General features: G+C 44.1%; 1 protein-coding gene across 13 annotated transcripts in view; it reads right to left on the bottom strand.

Annotated features, from left to right (window-relative positions):
* Positions 1–18,741, bottom strand: part of FRMD4A (FERM domain containing 4A) — a 682,989-nt gene that overhangs the window by 121,107 nt on the left and 543,141 nt on the right. For all 13 annotated transcript variants that reach the window (XM_074405013.1, XM_074405018.1, XM_074405014.1 and 10 more), the window contains 2 exons: positions 4,707–4,763; positions 3,751–3,773 (listed from right to left, as the gene is read on the bottom strand). In XM_074405013.1, coding sequence (XP_074261114.1) covers positions 3,751–3,773; positions 4,707–4,763 — 80 coding nt within the window. The remainder of the gene's footprint in view (positions 1–3,750; positions 3,774–4,706; positions 4,764–18,741) is intronic.

The raw sequence follows: 18,741 nt of genomic DNA, 5'->3' as shown, positions 1-18,741 counted from the left end.
TTATGGATTAATACTCAATCCACATAAATGTAATTTGGATATAGTCCCTGAAATGTAAATATCTAGTATAATAGTATCCTGAAGAAAATAGCCTTTTGGGAAGTTATACATTCAGACCTCTCAGGCTATGAAAGCATTACCTTATCTTTTGTGGTGGCCATTCATTTAAAAGGTTATTGGATCCTCTAGGTTTTAGAATATCTTAGATTCAACTCTAGACCCTGTATTATAGCTAGAAAAGCCTTCCCTTGGGTTCTGTGTGCTCTAGGCTGATATTTTATTAATATGATTCAGGAAAACATATCTACAGTATGGAAGTCAAAGCCATTCTTTTAAATACAACTAAGGTTGTATAGTCATGCATTTAATAACATAGTGATAGATGCAGGAGGCAAGCAGATGCAGACAAGGAAATCTGCACAGGGTCTTGCCCGGGCATGCCTTCAAGGGACCGGAGCCCACATGCACACTGGGAGAAGCGGGTGGAGCCACCAGGAATTTGCGCCTTCTGCAGGGGAGAAGCCTGATCTTCAATCTGTGAGGTGGGAGCCTGTTGGCAGAACCCCCCGTTTCTTTGCTGAGAGGCTTCTTTTTGCCTAATAGTCCACTCTCCTTACCCTTCAATGTGTCTGCATGCCTAATTTTTCCTGGTCATGAGACAAGAACCTGGATTTTAGCTGAACTAAGGAGCAAAAAATCCTGCCTCAACAGCAAAAACAACTTTCTATAAAAAAACATAAATTTATTTATATAAATTATATAAGTTATGAGAATGAGACATCTAAAATGCCTAATGCTTAGCCACTGAAGTGAACGAGGTCAATTCCAATGTGTTGGGTATCTTCCCAGAAGTAGATGGGAAGGAATATATAATTACTTCTCTTACTCCAAAAGTTTAGGCCACTCAAGTGTACTAGTTTCTCTGGATCTCTGAAGATGGCTTTACTAGCATGGGCCTGCTATAGAAAAAGGGTGTTTATTAGGGACTCCTACGTAACAGATCACCCACACTGTCCACGGTGTAAACTAACCTTTTGGATAAAGTGTCTGACCTCTCCCCTCTTCTGACAGTGAATTCTCTTCCCAGACAGCTGCCCTTACAAACAAATTGCTGGGTAGAAGTAGCACTTTGACAAATGGAGCACAACCCAGATCCTTTGTTTCTCTGAATTCAGCTAACAAGCTGGCATTCCAAAAGCTCATTGGGGGCCATGAGTTACTGCGGAGGCCAGGCCTACACTTCCTTCTCCCTGGCAATCCATGTGGTCACACGTTCCCATGATCCGGGGGCCAGATCATGCTATTCCTAGTTGACATTCCATCCTGTCAGGGTACTCTCAAAATAAATAATATTTACAGCAGAGTTCAGAGCTGGCGAAAGAAATGTGGGGGAAAATCGTATCTTCAGAGTAAGTAGACTAGACACTGGAATCCATTGGATTTGTGGTTTTTAAATCATTTTTTTCATGGGACTTCAGAAATCTTTGTAAGTAGTTATGGACTGGCACTTATCAAAACCTCAAATTCCAAGGCCAAATGAACGTCATAAAAAAGTAACAAAGAAAAATTGTAACAAGGATTTAGTTTCTATAACCTGAAAACATATGTTCAGCAAATGCACTAAATGGTTATTGGCCACCTACAAAGTTCAAGGTCTCCAGCCAAGGCTAGTTACAGTCATTATCTATTTAAAAATTTGACTGCCACTGCTTTGTACCAAAAACTTGGAAAACTTAAATAAAAGGGGCCTGGAAATCTTTTTATACAAATATTCGAACAGAGCTTGAAGAGACGGGATTTGCGAATAGAATCAGTAAACTGTAACCCCCTGGACAAATCCAGTCCTCTGCTTGTTTATGTATTACCTATGAACTAAGGATGGCTTTTACATTTTTAACCAATTAGAAAAAGAAATCAAGGCTGGGCGCGGTGGCTCACACCTGTACTCCCAGCACTTTGGGAGGCCAAGGCGGGCGGAATATGAGGGCAAGAGATCAAGACCATCCTGGCCAACATAGTAAAACCCCATCTCTACTAAAATACAAAAATTAGCTGGGCATGGTGGCATGCGCCTGTAGTCTCAGCTACTTGGGAGGCTGAGGCAGGAAAATTGCTTGAACCTGGAAGGCGGAGGTTGTAGTGAGCCCAGATCGTGCCACTGCACTCCAGCCTGGTGCCTGGCAACAGAGCAAGACTCCATCTCAAAAAAAAAAAAAAGAAAGAAAGAAAGAAAGAAAAAGAAATCAAAAGAACAGTATCTGGTGATACATGAACATTTGTATGAAATTCAAATTTCTGTATCCATAAATAAAGTTTTATTGGAATGCCATCAGGCTCATTCATTTACTTATCCTATGGGGCTGCTTTTGCACTGAGGAAGCGTTGTGTAACTGCAACAGAGATTGTACTGCATGCAAAACTCAACATATTCACAATCTGGCTCTTAACAAAAAGCTTGCTGATCCTTGTTTTAGACTATAAAATAAGTATTTGCTTTTGCCGAAATGTCTAAGAACAGTCAACATAGTGAAACCCCGTCTCTACAAAAAAATAAAAGAACTAGCCCGGTGCAGTGACTCATGCCTGTAGTCCCACCTACTCGGGAGGCTGATGCAGGAGGATCACTTGAGCCCAGCAGTTGGAGGTTATAGTGAGTTATGATTGCATCACTGTACTCTAGCCTGGGTAAAAGAAGGAAACTCTGTCTCTGAAAAAAATTTAAAAAACAATAATAATAAAAAGAAAGCCTGAGAAATGTACAAGGAGAGCAAGAAGAAAGCACTTGAGACCTGAAAATCCAGTGACAAAGACAGCCAAGTACAGGTGGCCACAAACAGAAGCAGTTTTTGCTGCATTTACAGGTGAAATCCCTCAAAGCATGGGGAAACAGACAGGTTCTTAGATGGGGTAGAGATATGATTTGTGTTTCCTTTTACCACTAATTTGCTAATTTCCTGTTGATGGGCCAGAACCTTATGCCTTGATGCTTTCCTTTCCTATTCACGCAGTTCACTCTTTTTTTCTCTAAACCTTGATCAAACAGAATCCCAAGAACAATATCTGTCTTTGAGCAGACAGTCCTGCTAGTGGCTGGCTACACCGTCTGCTCTGTGCAGGATCTGGTGATGATCACGAGAGATTTCAGGACAATTTCAGCGATCAACACATGGTGAAGAATGAAATAAATGACAAGTTTGCCATTTTACAGGGTTATTAACACCATTTACAGATTCCCAGAGTTGTCTGCTTATATTTTCTCCAACACTATATCCTAAGACGCAAGGAAAGTAGAGGTGGGATGCTTTTATGTTGTCATACTTTCATGAATGAAATTTTCCCGTAAGACATTTTGTCCCTTGAGGGGCAGGGACTACACTGAGAGAAAAAAGACGTCCACATATTTGTTAAAACTGTTGGGTTAGCTGCAACCATAGTCATGCCACAGTGGTGATTCAAGCCTCCACGAGACATTTGAGTAGCCTGTTCAACCTCAGGACAATGGGCGTGTGACTGGGCCCGAATGTCAGCTTTCCAGCAAACTCTGGGCTTTGCATGTAGTGGAGAGTATCTCCCTTACTATTACTGTGTTTTCTCTGCCTGTTCTGTTTCAATTGGCAAGTTGAGTGTTAGATCTCATTATTAACATGTAACATTAATAAACTGTCCACCTAAAAAGGACAGGCTGAATAGTTTCTTTTAATAGAGAAGCAAAGGCTTACATTTTAAACCAGAAAAAAAAAGTAAACTTACCTAGAAAAGTCTCCCTTTGCCTCCTGTAGAAGAGAAAATTCAACATCAGCAAAACACACTAAGCCAGTGTTAGATGCTTTAAAGTACATTCTATAATCATGACAGTTTCTCTACTGAATGAGTTCAGCTTCCTGCAGCTATCATCCTATTTGCTGCAGGAATACAATTAAAATGGAATGTATACCTTTGCCATTTGAATATGAAACATGAAATTAAACTCTAGAAAGTTGTACACAAAGACAGTGATTCATAATAACAAAATGCACATCTCCACCTCTAAGCCTGGGTATAACATGTTCTAGTTTAAACATTCTAAATATGAACATGTCTCTGGATAGAACTGTCCATTTCTAGGGTTGCTTTTTGTTTTGCTTTGTATTTTATGCTAGTTCCAAATTATGCTGAAGACTCTGGAGGTAGAGACCAGGGAAACTTTAGCAAATCCAGGACAATGCCTTGAACATAGCAGTTGCTCAATAAATACTTGTTAAAGGAATAAAGAAATGTTATCATTTTCACTGATCTTGTCATTATTAAGCTAATACTCTGTAACACACATTTTTTTTTTTTCAAAACCTAAAAAGAGCTTTTCCTTGTCTTTCAAGTGGGCAGAATATGATTTTTTGGCAACTAACTCTATTTGCTTGGCTTTCTCCAGGGTGACAATACCAAAGAAAATGGGGCCAGTATATGATCTCAGTTTCTCCCAGGCTCAGGTTAAACACACAACTTTGCTTTACAGGGATTTGCTGTCTTAACATTTTGAAACACTACAAACCCCCATTTATTGCTATGGTATCCACCCGTGTCTCTATGGCTCTTTGTAGCTTGTGGCTAAAGAAAGGTGAGATGACAAGCAGTGGGTGGATACGGCTAATGCCCATGCCCTGTAAGTCTTATTTCTTTTCTTCTACGTATGGCTCTGGGACATGAAGAGGAGCAGAACAACAACTCACCTGTAAAATATAGGAAGCTAATTCAAACACCACTTCACTGTCAACGTCAATGAGCTCCTGAAAGGAAAAAGCAACAAAGGAAGAGAGGTTTGGTATTGAACAACCACTTTTTTCTTCTTTTAAAATGACAGCTCTTCCTTGGGTGGATAACTCGAGCCCAGGAGTTTGAGACCAGCCTGGGCAACATCATGAGATCCCGTCTGTACAGAAAATGAACAAATGAGCCAGGCAGGCTGGTGCACACCTGTAGACGCAGCTGTTTTGGAGGCTGAGGTGGGAGGATTTCTTAGCCTCAGAGGTCGAGGTTGTAGAGAGCTGTGATAGCACCAATGCACTCCAGCTTGGGTAATGGTGTGAGACCTTGGCTCAAAAAAAAAAAAAAAAAAAAAAAAAAGTCCCCTTTTCTGAGGAATTTCTCAGAATCTCCAATATTCACAGAGCATCTTGAGTCTCTGAGACCTTATTCAGTCCTAAACGCTCCCCACATCCTCTTTACTGCTCTAAGCTGGGACAGACTAGCGGCCCTGGGCCTGCACGGTTATCTCAAAGGCCTCACCTTTAAGTCTTCCAAGAAATTAAGAGGTGGACTAGGCCCCACCATTTTACAAATCTGTTTGTTCGTGTTATTAATCACAGAAATAGGAATGCTTGACAAGCAAAGGCATTTTCTTTATAAACTAAACTTCAGAACTTTATTGAAAGAAAGGCTTTATTGAAAGGCTTTTTTTTTTTTTTTTTTTTTTTTAGGAAATGTGATAGTGGGATTGTGGCTCTTTAAAATTAAATAAAATGTAAAAAAATAGTTTCTTGGTGATACTAGTCACATTTCTTTCATGTGCTCAGTAGTTCAGTGTTGTTAGTGACTACTGTGCTGTCAGCTCAGATACAGAACATTTCTATCACTGTAGAAAGTTCTACTGGTCAGCACTGTTACAGAGGGTAAGTTTAAAAATATTGTCCGGGCACAGTGACTCAGGCCTGGCATCCCAGCACTTTGGGAGGTCAAGGTGGGCAGATCACAAGGTCAAGAGATCAAGACCATCCTGGCCAACATGGAGAAACCCCGTCTCTACTAAAAATATAAAAATCAGCTGGGCACAGTGGCACATGCCTGTAATCCCAGCTACTTTGGAGGTTGAGGCAGGAGAATCACTTGAACCAGGGAGTTGGAGTTTGCAGCGGATTGAGATCACGCTACTATACGCCAGCCTGGGCAACAGAATGAGACTCAGCCTCAAAAAAAAAAAAAAAAAAAAAAGTTTCTACCTATTAGTTCTTCCCCCAAATACTTAATTGTGACCTACAGACTTGGTCTTAAAAGCACTTAAACCTCTCCTTGGTTTCTGAAAAATATTCTTTCTCTCTCTCTATATTTATATTTTTGAAATATGTATTTCAGAATATTTATAGGTCATATCTTTTCAAACAACTTTTTTCTTTTCTTTTCTTTTTGCGACAGAGTCTCGCAGTGTTGCCTAGGCTGGAGTACAGTGGTGCGATCTTGGCTCACTGCAACCCACCTTCCAGATTCAAGTGATTCTCCTGCCTCAGCCTCCTGAATAGCTAGGACTATAGGTGCACACCGTAACATCCGGCTAATTTTTCTGTATTTAGTAGAGACAGGGTTTCAACAGGTTGGCCAGGCTGGTCTCGAACTCCTGGCCTCAGGTGATCTGCCTCCCTTGGCCTCCCAAAGCACTGGGATGATTACGGGTGTGAGCCACTGTGCCCAGCCAAACCAACTTTATTGAAGTATTACTGAAACACCTCAAAAACTGCCTATGTAAACAGTTTTATGTGTTTGGACAGATGCATATACCCATGATACCACTATCACAATCAAGGTAATAAATAAACATATCCATCACATCCAAAGATTTCCGTGTGTGTGTATGTGTGTGTGTGTGTGTGTGTGTGTGTGTGTGGTGGGGGGTGGGGTGTATGGTAAAAACACTTAACTGGGTGTGGTGGCTCATGCCTGTAATCCCATCACTTTGGGAGGTCACGGTAGATGGATCACTTGTGCCCAGGAGTTTGAGGCCAGCCTGGCCAACATGGTGAAACATCATTTTCACTAAAAATATAAAAATCAGCCTGGCGGGGTGATGCCTGTAGTCCCAGCTACTTGGGAGGCTGAGGTGGGAGGATCACCTGAGCCTGGGGATATTGAGGCTACAGAGAGCCATAATGATGCCACTACACTCCAGCCTGGTGACAGAGAAAGACCTGCCTCAAGAGAAAAACAAAAACAAAAACCAAAACCACCAACAGACCCACTAAACATGAAAACACGATCTACCTTCTTAATAAACTTCTAAGTGCACAATACTCTCTCATTATACATAGTTCACGTGTTAAAGACAAAGAGAAGCCTGGAGTTTATCAGCATGACAGAATAATACACAACTTAATTGATATATTTCTGGTGTCAAGCTTGAGTTGAAATGTCCAACTTTATTTTTCTTTCCCTAATATCATTAGATCCCATAATGGCTGACTGGATGACAGAAAGTTAGAGGTAAGAGAGATTTAGAGACCAGCCAGCCTGACCCTGTGCTTTTACTGAGAATGGAATCTAAAAACATTGAGGGACTTTGCAAAACCACAGAGCCTTAATGGCACTTAAGGGACTGGGAACAAACCCCCAACTACTTGTCCAGTATGTGACCTCCCCTATGACTTACGTTTCCCCCCAAATCAATAGAGACTCTGTTGCAGCCAACATACTCTCAGAACAATAACTATAATCCGAGTTTGCTTAACAAGAGTTTCTTTTCACTGGCATTACAAGCCAGACTCTGATTCATGGATTTTCTAATTATTTTTTGAGAGGTCCAGAATTGGCTCCTGCAATTTAAAACAATGCATTCAAGCACACCCGAATCTTTTGAAGGAGAGATATATATCATTCAGGCTCTTTCAGGCCTGAGAATTTCAAAGATGGATACTAGTATTTGCTCTGGAACCACCTTACAAGTGTGGATTAAAAAAAAACTCATGAGGCCAGGCGCGGTGGCTCACTCCTGTAATCCCAGCACTTTGGGAGGCCAAGGTGGGTGGGTCACCTGAGGAGAGGTGGGCGGATCACCTGAGGTCCGGAGTTCCAGACCAGCCTGACCACATGGTGAAACCCCATCTCTACTAAAAATACAAAATTAGTTGGGTGTGATAGTACATGCCTGTAATCTCAGCTACTTGGGAGGCTGAGGCAGGAGAATTGCTTGAACCTGGGAGGCGGAGGTTGCAGTGAGCCAAGATCACACCATTGCACTCCAGCCTGGGCAACAAGAGCAAAACTCCAACTCAAAAAAAAAAAAAGAACTCATGAAAGCCTAAGGAAGAAATTGGGGACAATAATTTCTTACATTTAACCAGCTGAAAGAGCTTTATGGTGCCTGGAATTGATAGAGACTGTCAGTGCTGGGATGCGGAAGAATGTTTGGAATTGCAGTTCTGGGATTAGCAGGTCCCATCAGAATGTAAATCATTTAACAGTGTACAAATGGCTTCACAGAAACACTGTCCAGGGTTTCCACAATAGAGGGTTTCTACTCCACTATGTTCGTTTCCATTCCCACCTGAATGCCTTCGAGTGCACTTGTTAATGTACTGCTGTATATACGCTTTCTGTCAAACATTTACACCTACGTTGCAGCCAACGGTCAACTGCGGGCTAATATTTAACGTCTGCTGAGAGGCTTATCTGATGCGCAACTCAAAACCAGCCATCAGAAAATAACGCTTTTAAGTGCGAATGTCGCTTTCAGTTTGCCATTTGATTCATCTGGTAAATGAAAATGTCTATACCTGCGTAGAGGTGGGGGAAACAAAGAAAGGTCTTTTATTTTATTTTACACAGTCCATTATGCGGTTCCAGGAGACTGTCTTTGGTGAACATTAACTGTAACGTAACTGTTATCCACAGGAAAGCTACTAAACGCACCGTTAAACATCTAACCTGATTGAGCCAAGCTCTCTCTCACCACAGTTGTTCTCAGGGTAAGTGAGAACTGGTACCTTTACTGTGGTGACTTTTCAGGTGAAAAGTCTGAACTTGGCCATCTCCCAGTGAAGATATAAAAAGCAGGGAGAGCTGAAATGTGGCCAGTGAGAGGGAAAATCACTAAAGAATGAAGTGCCCCAGAACTGCCCATGCTTACAAAATCTGTTGGGAAGAGCTGCGTGATTACTTCGGACCTCTCCTATTTAACACGCATTGAGTTTAAGGATCATTTCATTGGATGTTCTCAGAGGACGCCACAAAGATGGAAAGGGTGTGGATAGGAACAGTCTAGCGTGGCAGGAAGACATATCCTGGCAGTCTTTGCCCAATTCCCCCGTCTCACTTGTTCATGACAGTTTTTTCCCCCCTTGTACACCTTGCCCTTCCAGGTGACTTTATCCTTAAGATTCTACCATGATGGAGCAGAGCTTTAGGTTTCAGCTCACTCTGCAAATTTCCCATGGTACTCCAAAACCTGAAAGCCACGTTCCACACAGAGGAGTTATTAGATGTTTTCAAGGGTCTTCCTAGAAGAAATGTGCTCCCATATTAAATAAATGACTCTCCCAGCCGGGCATGGTGGCTCATGCCTGTAATCCTAGCACTTTGGGAGGCTGAGGCGGGTGGATTACAAGGTCAAGAGATGGAGACTAACCTGGCCAACGTGAAGAAACCTTGTTTCTACTAAAAATACAAACATTAGCTAGGCATGGTGGTGCGCGCCTGTAGTCACAGCTACTCGGGAGGCTGAGGCAGGAGAATTGCTTGAAACTGGGATGTGGAGGCTGCAGTGGTTGAGGTCCTATCACTACACTCCAGCCTGGTGACAGAGCAAGACTCTGTCTCAAAAAAAAAAAAAAAAAAAAAAAAAAGACTCTCCCTTTTCCTTATCTGACTTCTCCAGCAGCAGTCCAGAGGTGGCTTTTTATTTTATTTTTTGAGACAGGATTTCACTGTGTCACCCAGGATGGAGTGCAGTGGTACCATCTCAGCTCACTGCAACCTCTGCCTTCTGGGTTCAAGCAATTCTCATGCCACAGCCTCCCAAGTAGCTAGGCTTACAGGTGTGTGTCACCATGCCTGGCTAATTTTTGTATCTTTAATAGAGATGGGGTTTCACCATGTTGGCCAGGCTGGTCTCAAACTCCTGATCTCGAGTGATCCATCCACCTCGGCCTCCCAAAGTGCATGAACCCCCACGTCTGGCCAGAGGTGGCTTCTTTCATGGGTTTCTGCTCAAGCAGAGGAACTACACTGAAGGAGACCACAAAGAGGGTGTGAAAAATCCCGTTCTTTCCAGGGGCTCTGGGGTTTCCCCTTAACTAAGGACAAAATGGGGTCATGGGAGGAGCAGAAGAGGCTTCTAGGAACTTGAGGGTGGCTTCCATCTGGCCTTGTGCAGGGGCTGAGGTGTGACATTCCTCTGTGCTTATGCAATCCACAGCCCTGTGGTGAAGCCCCCCAGTGCTCATACAGCCACCGGAGGGGTTTCTGCAGGGTCCTCCACTGAGCTGGAACCTTGCCTGGGAATCTTGTGCCGTCTGGTGGGCAGGGAATAACTTTACCTTGAGACTCTGGAGAAGCCCAGGGTGATGCTGGCAGGAGGGAATGCAACGTCTTCTGGTGACTGTGGCCACTGGGTGTACACTTTGGGCATCTGCTTTCCTTACTACTGAATAACGCATGCTGCTTCCTTTGATCTTTTGAGAAATAGTATGGAAAGACAAACTGTGGCCATCTGCAGGAGTGTGTGTGCGCGCGTGCGGGTGTGCTCTGAGTCGGGGTGGGAAGGGCGGCCCCACTTCCTCCCACGTCATGTGGTTTTATCCCAGGTGACTGAACTGCTGAAGGAAGAGGCCTGAGGTCATTTGTCAGCAGTACCATGGCTAACAATATTCTCAGAAAGATTTTCATCCAAGGGTCTCCAAGTGTTTCTAACAAGTAGCCCCATAGGAACCCCAAATGGCAGGTGTTACAGATGTTCTCCAAGAGGCCTGAGAGCCGGAGGGCCTCTTTGCTCAGAGGAACTTGGTGGTGGTCTTTACACTTAACCAAGAATCTTAATGAAAAGCAGCCCACCACGGTCCGGAATTGCAGGAATTCCAACTCTCATGTAAGATGAATGAGATAATTCCATGAGAAAATGTAATTGACAACCATATGGTAGGTTGAGAAGATTTTGACGAGGACGATCCTTGCAAAATCCACTCAGAAGCACTGGCAGGGCTGGCCCAAGCCTTTTCCTAATGAATTCTCACCAGTTAACACCACGCTTATTCTTACCCACGAAACATTTAAAGATTATAGTGTCACGGCATTCTATTGAAGATTATTTCTACTGTTCCCTGAAAGTCCGGTATTCTGGTATTAACTACCCAATGCCTTGGGGACATGGGCTAAACTACCTGACCTTGAGATTGTTTTTCCTTATCAGTAAAATGGGGATAACAATTTCTTTTCCAATTATTTTACTGGGTTTGGGGAGGGATAAATGGCGAAGTGATCTGGAAACTAAAATACACTACAAGTATTAGGTCTATATTATTTATTTCTGCTGACAACTGTCTGTAGATAATCTGAACTCCACAGTTTTGTCTTTGTTCTTCAGTATGTCTTAGCATTTATAGGAATCTTTACTAACATTTTCTTTTAAAATAGATGGGTAGTTTGTGTGTGTGTGTGTGTGTGTGTGTGTGTGTGTGTGTGTGTGTGTACTGGTTACCATGTCTGTTATGGTGTATTTTATGTGTCAACTTGACAGGTTAAGCGTTTCTCAAATCATTCATTCATTCATTCATTCATTTATTTTTGAGACAGAGTCTTGCTCTGTCGCCCAGGCTGGAGTACAGTGACACCATCTCAGCTGACTGCAACCTCCACCTCCTGGGTTCTAGCGATTCTCGTGCCTCAGCTTCCTGAGTAGCTGGGATTACAGGTGCCTACCACCACAACTGGCTAGTTGTTTGTATTTTTAGTAGAGATGGGGGTTTCACCATGTTGCCCACGCTGGTTTTGAACTCCTGAGCTCAAGTGATCCGCCCACCTTGGCCTCCCAAAATGCTGGGATTACAGGTGTGAGCCACTGTGCCCGGCCCCAGGTTGCCCAGATTAAACAGTTTCTGGCTGTGTCTATTGGAGTGTTTCTGGATGAGATCAGCATCTGAATCGGCAGACTCAACAGGCCACCCTCCCCAGTGTGGGTGGATATCACCCAATCTTTGAAGGCTTGAATAGAACAAAAGAAGGAGGATGAAGGAGCTCGCCCCCTTTTTTCATTTTTCTTTCTTTTTGTCCCTCGCTTTTTGAGCTGGGAAATCACACCTCATCTTCTCTTGTCCTTGGACTGAGACTTACACCATTGGTTCCCCAGTTCTCAGGCCTTTGGACTCAGCCAGTGGACTGACACCCCTGGCTTTCGCAGATCTACACTGCAGACAGCAGACTGTGGGATTTCTCAGCCCCCATGATCTTGTGAGCCAACTCCTCATAATAAGTCTTTCTGTGTATCTATATATATCCGATTGGTTCTGTTGCTCTGACTAATACACTGTATGTCATGAAAGCGGGACACAACGCCCATATTTAGCCCAACTCGCTCTCTTCTTGCGGCTCTGTCCCTCATTGCACAACTCATCATGACTATGCAGAGCTGCCCCTGGGGCAAACAGGGGCTGTGGTGCAGGATGAGACTGATGCGATCTTGCACAATTCCTCATTCTTAGCCCTCTGCCAGTTTTTCAGCATCAAGTCACCTCATGTTTGTCTAATGATCCGAGAGGTGAATGGTGCTCACGCTCAGCCGCGACCGTAATTCTGACCCACTGATTTCTCATGCTGTCCACTCTACCGCATACAGCCCCTGACAGGATCTCAAGGAATTGCTCTTTTATTAATTTCTATTTGTAAAAAAACGACTTTTATTTATTTTTGTTGAGACGAGGTCTTGTTGCCCAGTATGGAGTGCAGTGGCACCATCATAATTTGCTGCAGCCTCGAACTTCTGGGCTCAAGTCATTCTCCTGCTTCAGCCTCCTGGGTAGCTGGGACCGCAGGCACACACCACCATGCCTAAGTGAATTTAATTTTTTTGTAGAGGTTGTCTCACTATGTTTCTCAGGCTGGTCTTGAACTCCTGGGCTCAAGTAATCCTCCTACCTTGGCCTCCCAAAACGCTGGAATTACAGGTGTGGGCTACTGTGCCTGGCCTGGGATCACTGTTTTAGAGGTCATGGGCACAGCCAAGGTGACAGATCCATGTAAGTTTGATTCTTCAAAGTTGAAAAAGAAGGTGTCTGTCTGTCTTTCCTTCTCTCACTCCCACTCTGGCCTCCAAGGGCATGTGCTAAACCTGCATCCATCAGATTAAGAGGTAAGGACGAGAGCTCTGGAAGTGTGAGGCTGATATTTATGTGGCCCTGTAGAATGTGATTCTGGCTTTTGGCTTGGTTCTCCCACCTACAGATGAGATGATGTCATCTGAGCATCAGCAAAGCATGTTGAAGATACTGAATAAAGACCATTTATTTTAATATCAACAAGAATGACAGCATTTAGACCTAAACTGTACATGTGGTCCAAGGATGCTTACTTAAACTACTCTTTTTTTTTTTTTTTTAAGTCTCTGTCCGTCATCCAGGCTGGAGGGCGCCCTAGTGTGATCCTAGCTCACTGTAGCCTAGAACTCATGGGCTCAAGTGTTCCTCCCATCTCAGTTTCCTAAGTGGTTGGGACTACAGGTGTGTGCCACCATGCCTGGCTAATTAAATAAAAAAAAAATTTTTTTAGGCTGGGTGTGGTGGCTCATGCCTGTGATCCCAGCACTCTGGGAGGCTGAGGTGGGAGGATCACCTGAGGTCGGGGGTTTGAGACCAGCCTGACCAACATGGAGAAAGCCTGTCCCTACTGAAAATACAAAATTAGCCAGGTGTGGTGGTGCATGCCTGTAATCCTAGCTACTCGGGAGGCTGAGGCAGGAGAATCACTTGAACCTGGGAGGTAAATGTTGTGATGAGCCCAGATTGTGCTATTGTGCTCTAGCCTGGGCAACAAGACAGCGAAACTCCATCAAAAAATATAAGTTTTTTTTTTTTTGTAGAGTTTAGGTCTTGCTAGGTTGCCCAGGCTAGTCTCAAACTCCTGGCCTCAAGCCAATTGCCTTGGCCTCTTAAAGCACTGGGATTATGGGTATGAGCCACCACGCTTGGCTGGCAGAGGCTCCCAGACCAATCTGGACCAGACCTGCACCCTCCCAAGAGCCCCCATAAGCAGAAATTTTAAGCCTTTTCTTTTACGTCATGATTTGTTCTCAGTGCAACGTAGGCAACAAAACTTGGCGATTTCTCAGGAAATATGCAAATCCTTGTTCCCCGGGATTGGAAAGGGACCAACTAAAAAATAATTTTCTGAGCATCAGCTATGTGCCGAGTACAGTGATAGGCCATGGATGATGAGCTTAAAAATCCACTCAGAAAAATGCTGGTACCAACTTCTCCTCCAGTGAAAGAAGCATGTTTCCGTCCACCTGCAGATGGCAATCATGGTCCTGTTTCTTTGGTTATCACTGCTGGGGAAGATTAGTGCTTAGACAAAGCGTAATTGAAATACGATGAATGTACTTAAAGAGTGCAAGGCCAGCTGGGTGCGGTGGCTCACACCTGTAATCTCAGCACTTTAGGAGGCCAAGGAAGGAGGATCACTGGAGCCTTGGAGTTCGAGACCAGCCCGGGCAACATGGTGAAACCGTATCTCTAACAATACAAAACACAGCAAAACACACACAAAAAATCCAAATTAGCCAGGTACGGTGGTGGGTGCCTGCAGCCCCAGCTTCTCAGGAGGCTGAGGCAGGAGAATGGCTTGAACCCGGGAGGCAGAGGTCGCAGTACACTGAGATCGCGCCGCTGCACTCCAACCTGGGTGACAGAGCGAGACTCCATTTAAAAAAAAAAAAACAAAAAAACAAACACATAGCCAATCCCTTCAGGCCAGAGTAAAGTTACACAGGTGAAATATTAAATTCCTGATGTGATCTCAGAGACCAAAATAGATGCCCCTTTATCAACTACACCAGACACTAAGGTTAAGTTACCTACAGGTCAAGGGTTCAGGGCCAGCTGTCCCAGTGCATTTCTCAATTTCTGTGGCTAAACTCCCTACCAACAGGAGCTGTCAATGCCGGTTTACGACACAGACCTTTATGACTCTGACTTGACAGGGGCGGCCTTACCAATATTCTCTTCTGAGGACCTACTGCAGACCTGAGGCCAGTATCGGCCATGCACAGAGGCTGCACACAAACTGTCTTTGTGTCCTATAGTTCAGCTTGTAAGGTAAAGAGCCTCACATTCCACCTCTTTTTAATGCTAAAAGCCACCCCAGGAAGGACCTGGACGTCATACTATTAAGTGACATAGGCGTAGGCCAGGCACAGAAAGACCAGGTTCACATTTTCTCACTTATTTGTGGGAGCTAAAAATGCAAGCAAATGAATGTATGGAGACAGAGCATAGAAGGATGGTTCCCAGAGGCTGGGAAGGGTAGTGGGGGTCAGGGAGATGGGGATGGTTAATGGGTACAAAAAAATACAAAGAATGTGTGGTTCCAAGTCTTTGCTATTGTGAACAGTGCCACAATAAACATATGTGTACATGTGTCTTTATAATAGAATGATTTATAATCCTTTGGGTATATACCCAGTAATGGGATTGCTGGGTCAAATGGTATTTCTAGTTCTAGATCTTGAGGAATTGCCACACTGTCTTTCACAATGGTTGAACTAATTTACACTCCCACCAACAGTGTAAAAGTGTTCCTATTTCTCCACATCCTCTCCAGCATCTGTTATCTTCTGATTTTTTAACGATCGCCATTCTAACTGGCGTGAAACGGTATCTCAATGTGGTTTTCATTTGCATTTCTCTAATGACCAGTGATGATGAGCTTTTTTTTCCATATGTTTGTTGGCTACATAAATGTCTTCTTTTGAGAAGTGTCTGTTCACATTCTTCCCCAACTTTTTGATGGGGTTATTTGTTTTTTTCTTGTAAATTTGTTTAAGTCCTTTGCAGATTCTGGATATTAGCCCTTTGCCAGATGGGTAGATTGCAAAAATGCACATGTACCCCAGAACTTAAAGTATAATTAAAAAAATAGAAAGAATAAGACCTAGTATTTGATAGCATAACAGGGCGACTGTAGTCAATAATGATTGAAATGTACATTTTAATATAACTAATAGAATTGGATTGTTTGTGGCCGGGCGCGGTGGCTCAAGCCTGTAATCCCAGCACTTTGGGAGGCCGAGGCGGGTGGATCACAAGGTCGAGAGATCGAGACCATCCTGGTCAGCATGGTGAAACCCCGTCTCTACTAAAAATACAAAAAATTAGCTGGGCGTGGTGGCGCGTGCCTGTAATCTCAGCTACTTAGGAGGCTGAGGCAGGAGAATTGCCTGAGCCAAGGAGGCGGAGGTTGCGGTGAGCCGAGATCGCGCCATTGCACTCCAGCCTGGGTAACAAGAGCGAAACTCCGTCTCAAAAAAAAAAAAAAAAAAGAATTGGATTGTTTGTAACACAAAGGATAAATGCTTGAGGGGGTGGACACGCCATCTGCCCTGATGTGGTTATTACACATGGCATGCCTGAATCAAAATATCTCATGTGCCCCATAAATATATACACCTACTAGGTACCCACAAAAAAATGTCAAAAACCCAAACAAAAACCCCACCCAAAGTGAACATGGGACATATGTCACATATGTCTACCTACTGCACACACACTTGACACTCCTTCCTAACTACGGATACCTTTTCCCCAACCTTGCTGAATGCGTATGACTCTATTACATAATACAGACACCGAAAGGCATAAAACCCGACCTGCCCTTCCCCTCTTCAAAGGGAGCATCTTCAGTCCACCCTGGAGACTTTCTCATCTCAGCTTGCAAACTGATACTGCCAACGAAGCCCTCCTTTCTCCTCGTTAGCCAGCCTGGTGGCCTTCGGATGGTACTGATGGCACATCCAGTCATTCTGCCAGCCACTCACGCCACCCAACCTCCACCCAGGAACTATCAAAGTACTTCTCCGAAGAGGTCTTTCAACGTGAGCGCCAATTTTCTTTTCTCTCTGAAGGTTTGAGTGTGAATAAGATTGAGAGCTAGTGATAGGATTTCCTGATTTCTCTTCTAAATTTAAGATGTATAATTTGTGAAAATCTTTCTTTTAAAAAAAACGAAACAGACTCTGTCATTTTATGACCTATGTTTGCAAAGCTTTCAGACATCATGGTGATGACTAATTTTGGATGGTGGGTAATTTTCTTCTGTCAGTGCAGAACCCAGAATAGGCAGGATTCAATCCTGCAGCCTGAAGGTGTGAGAATTGCTGAGGGTCCACGTCCCCTGACTCGTTCCTGTCTCATGGGACAAGGCCCCTGCCTTCTGCAGGGGCTGACGGATGGGTGCCTTCAGTTGGATGTTGGAAGCCGTACTGGAAGAGGGAGAGGACCAGATGGAAAGGCGTGGTGGGAGAGCTGTGCCGTCTCATCGGTCTCTTCCCAGGGAACACACAACATTCCAGGCAGACTTCCTGTGGGAGTTTCCCATGGGACAGGACACACACTTCTAAATGAGTTGTATCCATGCCTTAGCCAACGTGCTCGCCATCACCCACCTGTCCCGTCAGTGAGTTCAAGTGCATGAGAAACAGTGCTGGACCACGTGGGAATCCCATTCGCATTTCCTCCTGCTCCACCTGAAGCACACGATGGCAACCCTGCTGTCTCATGTCCACATCTGAATTTTCTGTAACTTGGATACATTTGACGGCATTTGCCTGATCTATTGTAGAAAACAGGGGGATGGAAGGGAAGAGAAAGGGGGAGAAGTATCTGCTGTGGCCACACCTCCCGCTGCTGGGAAAGAGAAAGGAAGGTAGCAGGGCAGTGCTCATAATTTGGCGAAAACAGCAAAACGAAGCCAAACACCTTTCCTCACCTTTCTGCTACTAAAGAGATGAGAGGTTTGTTCTCTGAAGAAGAACAGGAAGCAGGGGCGAGGTGGACTGGAAGTGCAGGAATTACATGGCCTTCTAGACCTCGTGTGGAGACTGCTCCCTCCTGATCCCTGGGTGTGGGAGGCCGTGTCCCAGGCAGGAAGGGAAGGGTCTTCTCTGGAGAGAATGGAGAGCCAGAGAGGAAAGACGTCCAGACGCTGAGACACTGATATTCGGGGTTCCCCATGGAAAGAACCAGCTTGCGATGGGAGTCACGTCACAGGGACACCCACCGGGAGACCGTCCCACCCTAAACTGGATCATCTGCTTAGTGTCTAAGTGCCCCCCTCTTAAATATGAAAGGACAGACCAGGGCCAGCAGACAACTGAGGAAGCCTCCTCCAGGAAAGAGAGACCAACATCAATAACCGGGAAAAGAAAGAGCTGGAAGGAAACACAATAACATGATAATATTATCAGAGTGATAAGAGAGGATATATGTTCCTAAAATAATAATAGCATAATATAAAAAAATCAGATAATATGAAGAAACTCTTGGAAATTAAAAAAAAAAAAATAATGGTAAAGGTTTGAAAGTCCAGAGAAGAGATTAAAGTAAATATTGACAAAGCCTCCCAGAAAGTAGAAAAAGAAGACAGAGACAGCTGGAGAGACAGATATCAGAGCGGCAGGCCATGCCCAGCATTTGATAAATAGGAATTCCAGAAAGAGAAGACACAGATGAGAGAGGAGAAGATATCCAAGGAACAATCCAAAAAGAACCCCACAACGGAAACAGAACGCACGTCACGTCTCCAGACGTGCCCATCGTTGAGCACAGAGCATGGGGGATTTACAAAGACTCATATCAGGGCACCCATTCTGAAATTTCGGATCAAAAGGAGCAAAAAGGAGCTCCGAAAGGACCCCATTGTTGGGGCTCACGAGGGGGTGTCACATCCAATGCATGGTGGGCTTTTCTGGAGCAATGCCTTTGGTATTTGAAGAGAAATCTTTTTTTTTGTATATTTCTATAT

Source organism: Saimiri boliviensis, chromosome 8 (genome assembly GCF_048565385.1).
Source record: "Saimiri boliviensis isolate mSaiBol1 chromosome 8, mSaiBol1.pri, whole genome shotgun sequence".
Lineage (NCBI taxonomy): Eukaryota > Metazoa > Chordata > Mammalia > Primates > Cebidae > Saimiri > Saimiri boliviensis.
Note: the sequence above shows the minus strand (reverse complement) of the source record. Positions and strands in the feature narration are given on the sequence as shown.